Raw genomic sequence first — 14,502 nt, forward strand, 5'->3', positions numbered from 1 at the left:
TCTACGAATATTCTAAGACTAAAATTAGCCCAACCCGTTCAGCCGTTTTCGAGTTTTAGCGTTACTAACATAATTGAAAATCCACTTCTATATATTTGACTTTTAAGTATTATCCCAAATCTTTTGTATGGGAGTATAGAAAAGTGTTGTTTTTAGACTTATTCAGGAAATTATTATTTTTTTTTGAATTTTTCTCTCCGTAAGAACCATCCTCGTACTTCAAGGAATATTTAAAAAAAAGAATTAGCGAAATCGGTCCAACCGTTCTCGAGTTTTCCGCTTAGCAACACATTCAGCGACTTATTTTTATATTCTAAAAATTATAATTTTAACAATTTATACTTTAGTAAGTAGATAAAATATTATTTTAGCATAAAATAAAGAATTATTAGAATAAAGTAATTAATTTTCAAAAGATTTTCATATTGTAGCTGAGTCACTTAGAGCTGAGAACAATTCGTCAGCTGCCTTTGCTTCTGCTCGTAATTGTTATTCAGACTGAGATTCTTTAAAATCATACATTTTTATTTTTTACAATCGGTCAGCCTACTGTCAGCAGTGTCAGCTGGTACGACTCTTATCTATAAAGTATGCTATGGAGTATAGAGACATATTGTGCGGTTTCAGTTTCATCTAGTAGCTGTTGAAGTAATTTTCTTTATGCAATTTTATTTAAATCGATACCAAACTCTAAGGTTGTTGCAAAAAAAGTTATCCATTCTTCAAAAATTTTACACCCAAAAATATTCCCAAAATATTTTACCCCCTAAAAACCAACTAAATGTATTTTTTCTCACTAAATTCAGTGGGATAGCCCCATAGTTGGCAACACTGGAATGTTCTCGAACGCATGCGCGTGCACCGCTCCAGGCGGGACCGGAACCGGTTATATTATGCAATAGTGCGAGGCACTGCTCGATAATAAGTCATTTTGAGTTGGACTGTTGTTAAACAACTGATTAATGATTATAATTTATAGCAATAAAAATTGTCGATGATTACTGAGCTCTGCAGTACCAACACTGTTTTTGCCAAATTTAATAAGAGAAATATGGATAAACCATCCATCTACTACCAGGGCCCCCGTAAGGGCTTCTGGCGCCTGTGTGCAAAAAAAGGATTTTGGCGCCCCTTAGGCAAATTTTTTTGGTACTTGGTTTTGGCGCCCCTAAAATTGCGCTTGGAAGTTGTAAACTATTTATCTTTAGTTGTGTATCTAAGAATATGTGATGCCGGTTACTAACATTATTAGCCAAGCGGCGAGAAACGGCTTTTTTGGCTTATTATCATTACTAGCGATAAATAGCGGCTGGTTACTTTTCTTTGATAATACCTAATCATATAAGTTCGTTTATTTTTTATGGTTTTTATTCTGATTTACTTACAATAGGATATATAGGAATATAGGATATAAGTAATAAGTAGGTAAGTAGAGATTAATCTTTCCCATTCGCATTTACTAATTTATGATAAAACTAGATGACGCCCGCAACTCCGTTGCGCCAAAATTCGTTTATCGCGCCGGAACCTTACATTTTTCCGGGGTAAAAACTATCCTATGTCCTTTCTCGGAACTCAAAGTATTTCCATGTCAATTTTCAGCAAAATCGGTTCAGCGGTTCGAGCGTGAAGAGGTAACAGACAGACAGGCAAACAGACGCACTTTCGCATTTATAATATTAAACCTAGAAGTAGGTACTTAAGTATAGATAAGCAATTTATATTTTACTTAAGTACGTAATGTGCCACTGAACAAATAATTCACTCAACCACCACAAACCACAAACAAACACGTATATTTCCATTGAATTATTCCGGCGAAATATTCGACGGAAACCGTGGCAGTTGGCGCGCGCGAAGCGGTGATAGCGGCCGGCGGGCGACGCTCTATGCGCGGCGGCGATCGATGATTGATGCAATTTACGATTTTTGAATTTTTCAGCATAAATAAAAATTCATATTTTTTTTTATTAAATTCATTTTGAACAATTCAAATTTAAAGAAACTTTCCTAGAACTAGTTTTGCAACTATAGTCACGACACGACACGACACGACACGACACGATACGACACGACACGACACGACACGACACGACACGACACGACACGACACGACACGACACGATATGACACGTCACGTCACGTCACGACATGACACGACACGACACAACGACGCTCAATGAGCCCTTTTATTTGATACCCATATTATTGCATAAGTGCTTTAAAACTAACTATTCCCCTATCTTGGATGAGCGTCCTCCATTTCATTCGTTTCCGAGTTACTCTCAATGAGCCCTTTCATTTGATACTCATATTGCAGAAGTGCATTAAAAATAACTATGTATTGCCGTGTTTTGGATGAGATATTGGATGTAGAATGACAGTACATTCGTTTTCAAGTTACTCTCAAAAAGCCCTTTCATTTAATATCCATATTGTAGGACTGCATAGAAAATAACTACTTCGCCATTATGGATGGTCGGCCATATTGGATTTAGAGTGATGTCACATACCACATCGTGCATGGTCATCCAAACTAAACGTGTATGCAAAATTTCAGCTTAATCGGTTAAATAAGTATATCTACTTCAAAATTGAGTTCCAAAATTCCACCGTAACATACATACAGAGCAAGTTAAATAAAAGCTTTTAAAAAGACATGGTCCTTGCTGAGCAGACCGCGATCGAGTACCAATGGTATTCTAAAGATGCTGGCTGGAAAATACGACTCGCCGATACTAGAACACTATTTAAGGGTTCTAGTTAGAAGATAAATGTCACTCAAAACTTATAAAATACTACCCACTAACCTAGTTTTTAAGATATTTGTTACTAACAATTTGGGCCTTAGAAACTCTCAATAAAGAATTTATTTATTTATTTATTTATTATAAGATTCTACTGTAAGAAGATTAACTATAATTATCAAAAACCGGCCAGGTGCGAGTTGGACTCGCTCATGAAGGGTCCCGCAGCAGCAATAAGGTTTATCCCACCAAAACATTAACTAGACAAAACAAATAGCAAAACAGGACCATTATATAAATTCTAAATCCGATATAGAAACTGCTGTTGAGATTTAAACATAATATTACACATTTTTACTATTAAAAGATCCAAACTAAATTTGACCTTCACCGAGCTGATAATCATCATCATCATCATCATATTAGCCTATATTCGTCCACTGCTGCCACGTGAGATAAACTGAAGACGGCACTCAATTGGGCCCTTGTTTCATATGTCGTGTGGGATGTGGCACCGTCTTGTTAAAACCTGCACAGTTCAGGCATGTCCAATTCTTCAATTTTGGGCAAAACAAAATCGTGCATCTCGGTGAACAGTTTATCTCACGTTTTGAGGTCGTCAATTGGCCGCCAAGATTGTGTGATTAAGCGCCTTTGGACTATTTCTTGTGGGGCCTTGTTAAGGCTCATGTCTACAGGGATAAACCAGCAACGATTGACGTACTGGCGGCCAATATTGAAGCATCCTTTCGTGAAATACCGGTCGATATGTTGGTGAGAGTGTGCCAAAATTGGACCTTGCGCATAAACCATCTAAAGCGGAGCCGCGGCCAACATTTGCGTGAAATCATCTTTAAACATTAAATTATATTGATCATTTTATCTATTCCAATACGGATTTCATCATTTTTTAATATTTTTTTTTGCGTTTTTTTAAACAAATCCTATACTTACCTCTTAAAACATCACCCATTATAAGTCGTCTATGGCATTTGTCCGCTCATGTTAAGTATTCCCTATAAACGAAAAATAATATTTTGCCTTAGGTCCACTAGCGCCAATCCGCGCTACAGTTAGCCCTGTGTTAAAATATCATGCATTTTCGTTCATAATAATTGAACACGTGAAATAGGACCAGGTAAGTAACAAAAAATAAAAAAATGGCCGTTTTTTACCAAAAAAAGTGGCTTATTGGGCCGAAAAAAATATTTGAAATAAAAAAAATCTGTGGATTTTATGTATCATTATTCACAGATACATTGTCCAGACGATAAAGTGGATAAGTAACAAGGTTTGTTTAAATAATGGAAAAATGAGTATTGCTATTGTCCTTAAGTTAATTAACATTAAATGTAAAAAGGAGCCAAGCAAAATATTGCATAGCCATGTAATATATCTATCATAAAAAGTTTTCAGACCACATTCAAGCCAAGCCTTCAACTTATTTTGTAATTTAAATCAACATTAAGTGAATTTATCAATAGTTTTCTTTATTTTATAACTATTATAGTGGCTCGGCAATGAGCACAAGACAAACAAATATAAAACTTCATATTTGGGGTAGTTCATACTTACACAAACGGCAAGCGTAAAGTGTTTTTAGTATGTAACGACGCATGTGGACGATGGTACCCAATAAATCCAATCAGTCGGTCGCTGATTATATTTTCTCTAGTGCTCATTGCCAAGCCACTATTATAATTATCCCACCAAAAACATACCTGTTAAAATGGGGCCAAGTTCCTATCAGCAAATTTTTGGTCTAAAAAAGAGTTGAAATCCAATCCAATGCCAAGTTTAGATGCACTTCATCGATAGTTATCATTTTCATCAACAGCCTGATCCATAATACTTCTAATTTGAACATGGCAGGTTAATTTAATTATATTATTATCTAATTATACAATTATGAATTAATCAAGAGTTACGTATAGCACGAAAACCTGCAAGTTCAAATTTAAAAGTATTATGGATCAGGCTGTTGATGAAAATGATAACGATCGATGAAGTGCATCTAAACTTGGCATTGGATTGGATTTCAACTCTTTTTTAGACCAAAAATTTGCCGATAGGAACTTGACCCTATTTTAACAGGTATGTTTTTGGTGGGATTTCAATACTTTTTTTCAAGAAATTATACCTATTTTTTTCTTTTTGTGCCACACCCGACTTAAACAATACCTTCGATATATGGTGCTAGTTGTATTTGTTAAAATATTAATAGAAGCGAAATTTTCAAGTAAACAGTATTTATTTAACCTATATCAACTCCCAAGCAGTCCAATTCGACCGCGTAAACAATAGATTTCCAAGAATCCGCGATCGAAGGATTAATAAGCTATAGCCTATCAGTATGCATTATACATGATGACAATATTTTAAACCATTCCTCTCCCACCCTCCTCATCGTATTCTCATTGTATCACTGGCGTATAAGAATTTTTACTTATAGTTCGCGGAGGAGCCGACTAAAAAAATTAAGAAGAAATCGGTCAAGCGCGCTTGACCGATTTCTTCTTAATTTTTTTATTAATCTACATATTACTAGATGTCCCGCGCGGCTTCGCCCGCGTAAATTAGGATTTTTACGGAAACCGTACATTTTCCCATAAAAAATAGCTTATGCCCCTACTCCCTTCACGTGGTCTACTCTATATCTGTGCCAAATATTGCCATAAAAATTGCTCTAATAGTTCGTGAGATAAACCCTTTGTAATATTTCCCCCGTTTTCCCCACATTTTCCTGAGTTTCTTCGGTCGAATTAGTCTTAGCGTGAATTATTACGCTAAGATAGAGATATAGCCTATAGCCTTACTCGATAAATGAGCTATCTAACACTTAAATAAGTTTTTAAATCGGACTACATTCCTGAGATTAGCGCGTTCAAGCAAACATACTCTTCAGGTTTATAATCGTCCCAATATTATTATAAACCTGAAGAGTATGTTAATATATGTATAATATGGTAGTGATGATGATGATGAATGTAATTTGCATAGTAGCATATGTTTTCCGTTCTTAATACAACGCCAAAACTCCCAAACTTGTATCTATAAAGAATCAGGAGTTCTCTTAGCACCCTCCGAACCACGGTATACCAGGTATACCTCGGTGCAAAATCTTACTTGTTGGTAGCATATGCTTAGAATACTTCTCACGAAACCGAAGTTACCACATGTTTCCCTATAAATATTGAGGAGTTCCCTCATTACTTATAGATCCTTCATCAGATCACCACTTTTGTGAATATAATACTAAATTGAGATGATACCCTATATAACAAAAGAAAAATTTTGAAAATCGGTTAACAAATGGCGGAGTAATCGTTGACCATAAAAAAACAAACTTAACACCTCCCCCATTTTGAAAGTCGGTTAAAATTGTAGCCTATGTGTTATTCTGATGTATAAGCTATATTATTGTAAAGTTTCATTAAAATCCGTTCAGTAGTTTTTGCGTGAAAGAGTAACAAACATCCATACATCCACACATCCATACATCCAAACAAACTTTCGCCTTTATAATATTTCTCCTTATAAATAAGAAATTAATTGAAAAAACATTTTCCAGTAGACCAAACTGTAAATCTAAACCATTCTCGAATCTCCACGAACACACACAAAAAATTTCATCAAAATTGGTCCAGTCGTTTAGGAGGAGTTCAGTCACATACACACGCACACAAGAAATATATATATTAAGATAACACACGACCTGAGTGTCAAATTTCATTACGTTAGGAAAATTGCAAGTGGTATCGAAAGTTCGTAGATGAACCGACTCACGCTTGACCGATTTCTCAAATTTCTCAATTTTTTTAATCTACTTACAACACATGACCTGCGTGCCAAATTTCATAACGCTAGGACAATCGGAAGTGGCCTCTAAGGTTTGTAGGTAAACCGACTCACGCTTGACAGATTTCTTAAATTTCTCAATTTATTGTTAATCTACATATAACACACGACCTGTGTGCCAAATTTCTTAACGCTAGGACAATTGGAAGTGGCCTAGAGGTTTTGATTACCGGTCAGTGAGTGAGTGCCAAAATTAGCTATCTACCGAAGCTATATCTATAGTGCACGGCATGCGCGCGGCCTGCTGGAACTTAACCGCGCACTCCGTGCGCTTTGATTAAATTTGGTATACTGCTTAAGAACTAGCACATAATTACGTAGGTATAATTTTATCTTTGCACTCGCAATAGGCACTGAGCTACAGGGGGGTCAAAAGTGCGCCGAAACGTTTCGTGTAAATAGTGCACGGCATGCGCGCGGCCTGCTGGAACTTGGCCGCGCACTCCATGCGCTTTGATAAAAGAGGATCTCTTATTTTAAATAAGTATAACAGAGCCACAAAAGGAAGACAAACATTATACTACGTACTAACATATTTAACGAAATTAAGTATAAACTAAATTGCACAAATGACAAAACAATATAACAAGTATTATTAGCCGAGCAATAACAACATAGGCAATATTAGCCGAGCGATCCATCGTACAGTCTACTCCGCGCTTACGCCACGGCGCGCAGCGCGGCAGATAGACTGCTGACAATGCACAATGTAAACGAGTTTGCTTAAGGAGTGAGCACACTGAGACGGGCCGTGCCAAGTTAAATTAAGATTTACCAACATGCAAGTTAAATTAAGGTTTACCATTTAAGACGTATAAAAACAACTACTGGCTAGAACTCATTCGAACCAATTTCATTGGTAGTTTTTGTAGTAATGTACATCATATATTTTTTTTAGACTTATCATGCCCTTTAGAAGTTAGAGGAGGTTCCAAAGTGGTATAATGTGTGTCCCCCACACATTATACCACTTTGGAAGAGTCTCTCTCGCAAACTATTCAGGTTAGAAAAAAATGATATTAGAAACTCAATATGATTTTTGAAGATCTATACATAGATACCCCACACGCATAGGTTAGATGAAAAATTTTTTTTTTTGTTTCAGTTGTATCTATGGGGACCCTTAAATTTTTTAATAATTTTCCATTTTTGTATCAAAATCTTAAAGCGGTTAACAGACTACATCTACTTACCAAGTTATAATAGTATAGCTCTTACATTTGAATCTATAAGGGTTCCGTTTTTTTGCCATTTGGCTACGGAACCCTAAAGACCGGCCAAGTGCGTGTCGGGCCACGCGCAATATATGGTTCCGTAGTACCGCTAGTTTTTTTTTTAATTTTCGTATGGTCAATGAATGTACATTTATAACGTGTTTTATACTTCTAACAACATCATCTGAGAATTATTACTTTCAAAGGAATTTGAACGAAAACTTCCTTTGTACTCAGTGTACTTCGCCGAATATTTTTTAGTTGATCGACTATTACTCAATAACTTATGAAGTCTTCTTAGCCGTGATAGTTTTCCTTTTAAATTCAGCATATTTCCCACTCCCACGATTTTAATACAAAATAATAAAAACGGGACCCTATTACTAAGGGTATATCGATGTCTGTCTGTCTGTCTGTCCATCTATCTGTCTGTCCGTCTGTCTGTCTATCCGTCTTTCTGTCTGTCACCAGGCTGTATCTCAAGAACGGCTTCTGAAATTTTCACAGAATGTGTATATCTGTTGCCGCTATAACAACAAATACTAAAAACAAAATAAAATGAATATTTAAGTAATATAATAATTATGGGGGGCTCCCATACAACAAAAGTGATTTTTTTGCCTTTTATGCTCTATATCAATAATGGCAACATGTAGGTACTTGAATTACTTTCTCAAAGTCCTTAGTTATATGTGTACTTTATAATATTTAATAACTAGCTGTCCCGGCAAATGTTGTTTTGCCATAAAATTATTTTCCCTATTTTCCTGCTTTTCTCTTGAAGTTTTTTCTGATTTTTTTTCTATAGACCTCACGGAGCCCGAGACCTTTCCAACGAATGCAAAACCGTGGAAATCGGTTTGTGCGTTCTGGAGTTATAGCGCCAGGAAGGAAAACCGAAGGAAAATGTCGTGATTCTAGTGTTTCGCCATAAAGCAGGGAGTACAATGGCTCTGGTGGCGGAACCAATAATGGCAATCTTAGGTATTATTTTCGGTTAATAAAAATTTTTCGAAAATTAATGTCTAAAACAAACAAATATAACAGTACCTGAACTTTGTAGACATTTTACAAAAAATAAATACACTCCCGGGGGAGGCAACATGTGCGCAATAATCATCAAAAACCTATTTTAAAAATGCTTCATAAAAATAAACATAATCAATCCATACTAATATTATAAATGCGAAAGTATCTCTGTCTGTCTGTCTGTCTGTCTCGCTTTCACGCCAAAACTACTGAACCGATTGCAATGAAATTTTGTACACAGTTATTCTAGAGTCTGAGAAAGGACATTGGCTACATTTTGATGTGGGAAAATATCTTATTTCCATGAAAATATCGATGAAAATGAATTCGCATTACGCGTGGCCAGCGCTCATCCCGGGGGTCCTGGGTTCGAGTCCCGCAGGCGGAACAAAAAGTTTTAAATGTTCCTGGGTCTTGGATGTGTATTAAAATAAAATTTCAAAAATCTTAAATATATTTTATGTATAATATTAAAAAAATTCAAGAATATATCGATGCAATGAACATTTTAGTTCTAATACGATTCAACAGATGGCGTTTTATTTTTTACTTCATTGTAACATAGAACTAATCATACTTATTAGTTATTATGTTTTTGTTTATTGTTTTTAATACGTTAGAATATTATGTTTAATAATATTATCACTCGGTATAATAATAATCAATCTTTCTTATCTTATAGAACTCCTACTGCATTAATTCTAACATATTTGACAAGTTGACAGCAGAAGGCGCTCTAAAATAAAGGAGTTCGAGTGTACCGTGTTGGCCTATATTCCATCCAGAAAATATATTATCAATGCAATCAACATTTTAATTCTAATATATGAAAACAGATGGCGTTTTATTTTTTACTTAAATATATTTTATGTATAATAAAAAAATCCAGAAATATATCGATGCAATGAACATTTCAGTTCTAATACGATTCAACAGCTGGCGTTTTATTTTTTACTTCATTGTAACATAGAACTAATCATACTTATTAGTTACTAGCTGTTGCCCGCGACTTCGTCCGCGTGGACTTCAGTTTATAAAGCGCGATGTCAACAAAATTGGTGTCAAAAGCTTTTATAAAAAAACCCTGGTACCCCTTAAGTCAATACAGCTGTCCAGTGTGCACACAATAAGTATTTCTTATTGTGTGCACACTGGACCTCTGTGGCTCAGTGGTGAGCGCGTTGGTAGCTCAAGCCGGGGGTCGCGGGTTCGAATCCCGCCGACGGAACAAAAAGTTTTCAATGTTCCCGGGTCTGGATGTGTACCTATTAAATATGTGTATGATATAATAAAAATCTTAAATATATGTATGGTATAAAAGTATTAAATATATTTCCGTTGTCTGGTACCTGTAACACAAGTCCTTTAGGTACTTAGCACGGGGCCAGACTGACGTGGTGTGAAGCGTCCATAGATATTATTATTATTATTATTATTATTTCATTTTTTTATATTAAACTTTATATTTTATGCCAAATTTTAAAGCTTATTTAGCCCCCAATTACACAACTTTACCCATAAACTATTTATCATTGATAGGTTTAAGGTTACGTCACTGCACAGATAAAGTACTGAGTTATTTAATACCGTAGAATAGATATAACAATCGAAAAAAATCGAAACTTATGTAAGATGATACCACCTCTTATAGAAAGACTTTTGAGCAAGCATCAGCGCGATGTAGAAGACGCACGGCGCCATCTATTATGAATTTTTTGAACAAATTTACGACCCTTACAACCCTTTTTTTTCAGTAAAAAAGTAGCCTATGTCCTTTCTCAGGCTTTAGACTATCTGTATACAAAATTTCATTACAATCGGTTCGTTTGTACAAAGTTTTGGCGTTTGGCGTGAAAGCGAGACTGACAGATAGACAGACAGACAGAGATACTTTCGCATTTATAATATGAGTATAATATGAGTGCACACTGCACAGCTGTTTTTGGGTATTTTGATTAATTAAGGGCCGCGCTACACCGGAATGACAGCGGCGAGGCGAGCACTTTCAGCGCTGTCTGTCTGTCTATCTGTCAGTATACATCTATATATATAAAAGAAAGTCGTGTTTGTTACAACACTTATAACTCGAGAACGGCTGGACCGATTGCCATGGTTTTTGATTTGTTGGATTTGTTTCCGTCCCGAATAGCAGAATACATTTTAAAAACAATGAAAACTCGATATGTGTAATGAATACTTAATCATTTCAATAGATGCTGATTTGTTTATTACATGTCAAACATTTGTTGTCCAATCCTGTCAAATAGTGTAACAACTATTTTTTTTTGGAGCTTATGGCCTGGTTGCTGAGACCTTTAAGCCACAGCTTTATTTTTTCCTGAAGACATCATGTGTGCGTTCAGAAATTTATTTTTAGTAAAATGTCTACAAAGTTCAGGTACTGTTATATTTGTTTGTTTTAGACATTAATTTTCGGAAATTATTTATTAATTATTTAATTTTTAACTCCCGAAAATAATACCTAAGATTTATTCTACAGTAAAAACATAAAATCATCGGAAAGGAACGGAATTTAGGGAATAAAAAATTAGTTGGTAAAGGTTATAAGATTAAGGAAAAAAATCTACAGGTTAACAAAAGTGTAAATGTCTTTTTATAGGTTGTCTATGATTTTTCTTGATAAGCTATTCATACGTAGTGGTTATATACTCTTTGAGCTATTGTCTGTCTCGAAAGTTCAGGCACTATTATAATATTTGGTGGTTTTATGCGAGTGCACATTTTAATAACACACACACGCACACACACACACACACACACACACACACACACACACACACACACACGCACACACACACACACGCACACACGCACACACGCACGCACTCACACGTACACGCACACTCACACACACACACACACACACACACACACACTCGTACATTGCACACATGCACATTGCACATTTTTTTTTTTTTAGGAGATCTAATCTTTGACAGCGAAGCCATAATGCAATTAGGCAACGGAATATCGCGAGTCAATTATCTGATGGAGAACGAGAAATTGCACGAGAACAGCGCCGCGTTAGTATGGAGCAAAGAGAGGCAGCCCGTGAAACGGCTAGGTTAGAAACGAGAAATCGTCGAGCTTATCGTACAGATGAAAGAGGAATAATCTTCGAAGTGCAAGAAGAAATAGTTCAAGTATTGATTTGAATCGAGCAGCGTGCTTTATGGCGAAACACTAGAATTACATTTTCCTTCGGTTTTTCTTCCTGGCGCTATAACTCCAGAACGTACGAACCGATTTCCACGGTTTTGCATTCGTTGGAAAGGTCTCGGGCTCCGTCTATAGAAAAAAAGTCAGAGAAAAGCAGGAAAATAGGGAAAATAATTTTATGGCAAAACAACGTTTGCCGGGACAGCTAGTTGGTTATAAAAACACATTCCTAGCAACGCGGCTCTGCTAAAAACGCACCCTTCCATGAATTCATCAATTAGTAATTTAACCTAAGTATCTAAATTAGGATTTTCCCGCTAAGTCTAAGAACGATAATTATATTTTGTACTTTTATATTTTGATGTGCCACCTAGGTATGGCAAAAAATTGTAAAAAAATCCGGATTCCGGCCCAGTGCGAGTCGGACTCGCGCACGAAGAAGCGGTTCTTGAGATACAGCCTGGAGACAGACAGACGGACAGACAGACGAACAAACAACGAAGTCTTAGTAATAGGGTCCCGTTTTTACCCTTTGGGTACGGAATCTTAAAAAAGTCAAAGATGAGAAGTGGAGATTGGGACGGGCACTACGAAAATAATTAGAATTAATTTGGTAACGTCTTCGTCGTCTAATAACTACTTATACGCAAGCTGTAAATTGTAGGTACTTAATTGCTAAGAACCAAGATGTAAACTGACGTTCATAATAATAATCACATAGTATGTCTAAATGTTTGACATGTAATAAACAAACCAGCATCTATTGAAATGATAAAGTATTCATTAATCATTACACATATCGAGTTTTCATTGTTTTTAAGATGTATTCTGCTATTCGGGACGGAAACAAATCCAACAAATCAAAAACCATGGCAATCGGTCCAGCCGTTCTCGAGTTATAAGTGTTGTAACAAACACGACTTTCTTTTATATATATAGAAGAAGATAATAATACTAAAATAAAAAAAGAACTAAGGGGGGCGTCGTTACAAATGTTCGTCTTAATTTTTGTTCCAATATGCGTTATTAATGAATACCTTGAAGCTATCCTCGCCGCCACAGTTAGCCTGCAGCAGTTGCGTGTACGTCGCCGCCAACAGGTCCCGTTCGGGCGCAGACAACACTAGCGGAACTTGAGCGCCGTCGTCCAACGTGAGCTCGCCGCCCGGCCCGCAACCAGCTTCTCGCGCGTGTAACGTCATCTGGTCAACAATTATAAATACTTTACAAGATAAGATCGTATTTTGCCGTGAGTTGTATGTTTTCGGGTTGTAGACAGTTTTAACTAGATTTTATACACCAAAAATGTCATCATTTACTAATTAAAACAATCGCAAAATATTAAATACTAGAGGAATATATAATACCCGCAAATCCAAATTTATACGTGGGAGAGCCATGCTTCGGCACGAATGGGCCGGCTCGACCGGATAAATACCACGTTCTCACAGAAAACCGGCGTGAAACAGCGCATGCGCAGTGTTTCGCCGAGTGAGTTTACCGGAGGCCCAATCCCCTACCCTTCCCTACCCTCCCCTATTCCCTCTTAAAAGGCCGGCAACGCACCTGGGCGACGGAAGTTGCTTTCCATCAAGTGACCCGTTCGCTCGTTTGCCCCCTTATTTCATAATAAAAAAACCGTTACGTTGCGCCAAAACTCGTTTGTCGCGCGGGGGTCATTTTTCCGGGACTCGAAGTATCTGCAGGCCAAATTTCAGCAAAATCGGTTCAGCGGTTTGGGCGTGAAAAGGTAACAGACAGACAGACTGACACACTTTCGCATTTATAATATAAGTATGGATTACTTTTAAAAAGAAATGCATTAGGTATTCATACCTTGGTAGAAGGACAGAGACGGAATGACGTGATCCGTTTCGGTATGAACTTTAGTATGTAGTCCTTGAGTATGATCTGTTTAGGGCTGAGGCACACTAGCACGCGGCGTGGGCGGCCCGGCGACAGCAGGCGGGCCTCGAACGCCGCGTGCGCGCGTTTCGACGATAGTTGACGTGACACTGCCGCAGTGTCGTTTGCTGAAAAGATGATATATTTTCATTATTGTTAAAAACTGGTACCAATTAATTAATTAACTTTAACAATTTCTTGTAAATATTTAGCTTTTAACAACAACGGTACACGTCCGCTTGCTCGAACGTAAGCTCGCGCGCTGGTTTACCGCGTTGTACTTGAACGCCGACTCCATTAATACTTACCATCGTGGGAATCGCAGACTCAATAGTATTTCAATTGTTATGCGGCAGCCGGGTGCCGGCTTTAATTAATAAGTGATAACTTACACTGGCCATAGACGGAGCGCAAGTTGCAGGCGGGACCGACCACCCAAGAACTGCTCGAGCGGTCCATGTATTGTGGATATTAATTAACTGCATCTTGCAGTCGGTCTCGACTAAAAAAACGTAAATTGTAAAATGGCCGTGCATTAATATGTTACGTCGATCTATAGCTTTTTTAAG

General features: G+C 36.9%; 1 protein-coding gene across 2 annotated transcripts in view; it reads right to left on the reverse strand.

Moving 5' to 3' along the window:
• The window catches only part of LOC121735472 (apoptosis-resistant E3 ubiquitin protein ligase 1), a 95,325-nt gene that overhangs the window by 13,090 nt on the left and 67,733 nt on the right, over positions 1 to 14,502 (reverse strand). For both annotated transcript variants that reach the window (XM_042126308.1, XM_042126317.1), the window contains exons 9-10: positions 13,865 to 14,061; positions 13,066 to 13,230 (exon numbers count right to left, since the gene is read on the reverse strand). In XM_042126308.1, the coding sequence (XP_041982242.1) occupies positions 13,066 to 13,230; positions 13,865 to 14,061 (362 nt within the window). The remainder of the gene's footprint in view (positions 1 to 13,065; positions 13,231 to 13,864; positions 14,062 to 14,502) is intronic.

The sequence above is a fragment of the Aricia agestis genome, chromosome 2 (assembly GCF_905147365.1).
Source record: "Aricia agestis chromosome 2, ilAriAges1.1, whole genome shotgun sequence".
In the NCBI taxonomy this organism is placed as follows: Eukaryota; Metazoa; Arthropoda; class Insecta; order Lepidoptera; family Lycaenidae; genus Aricia; species Aricia agestis.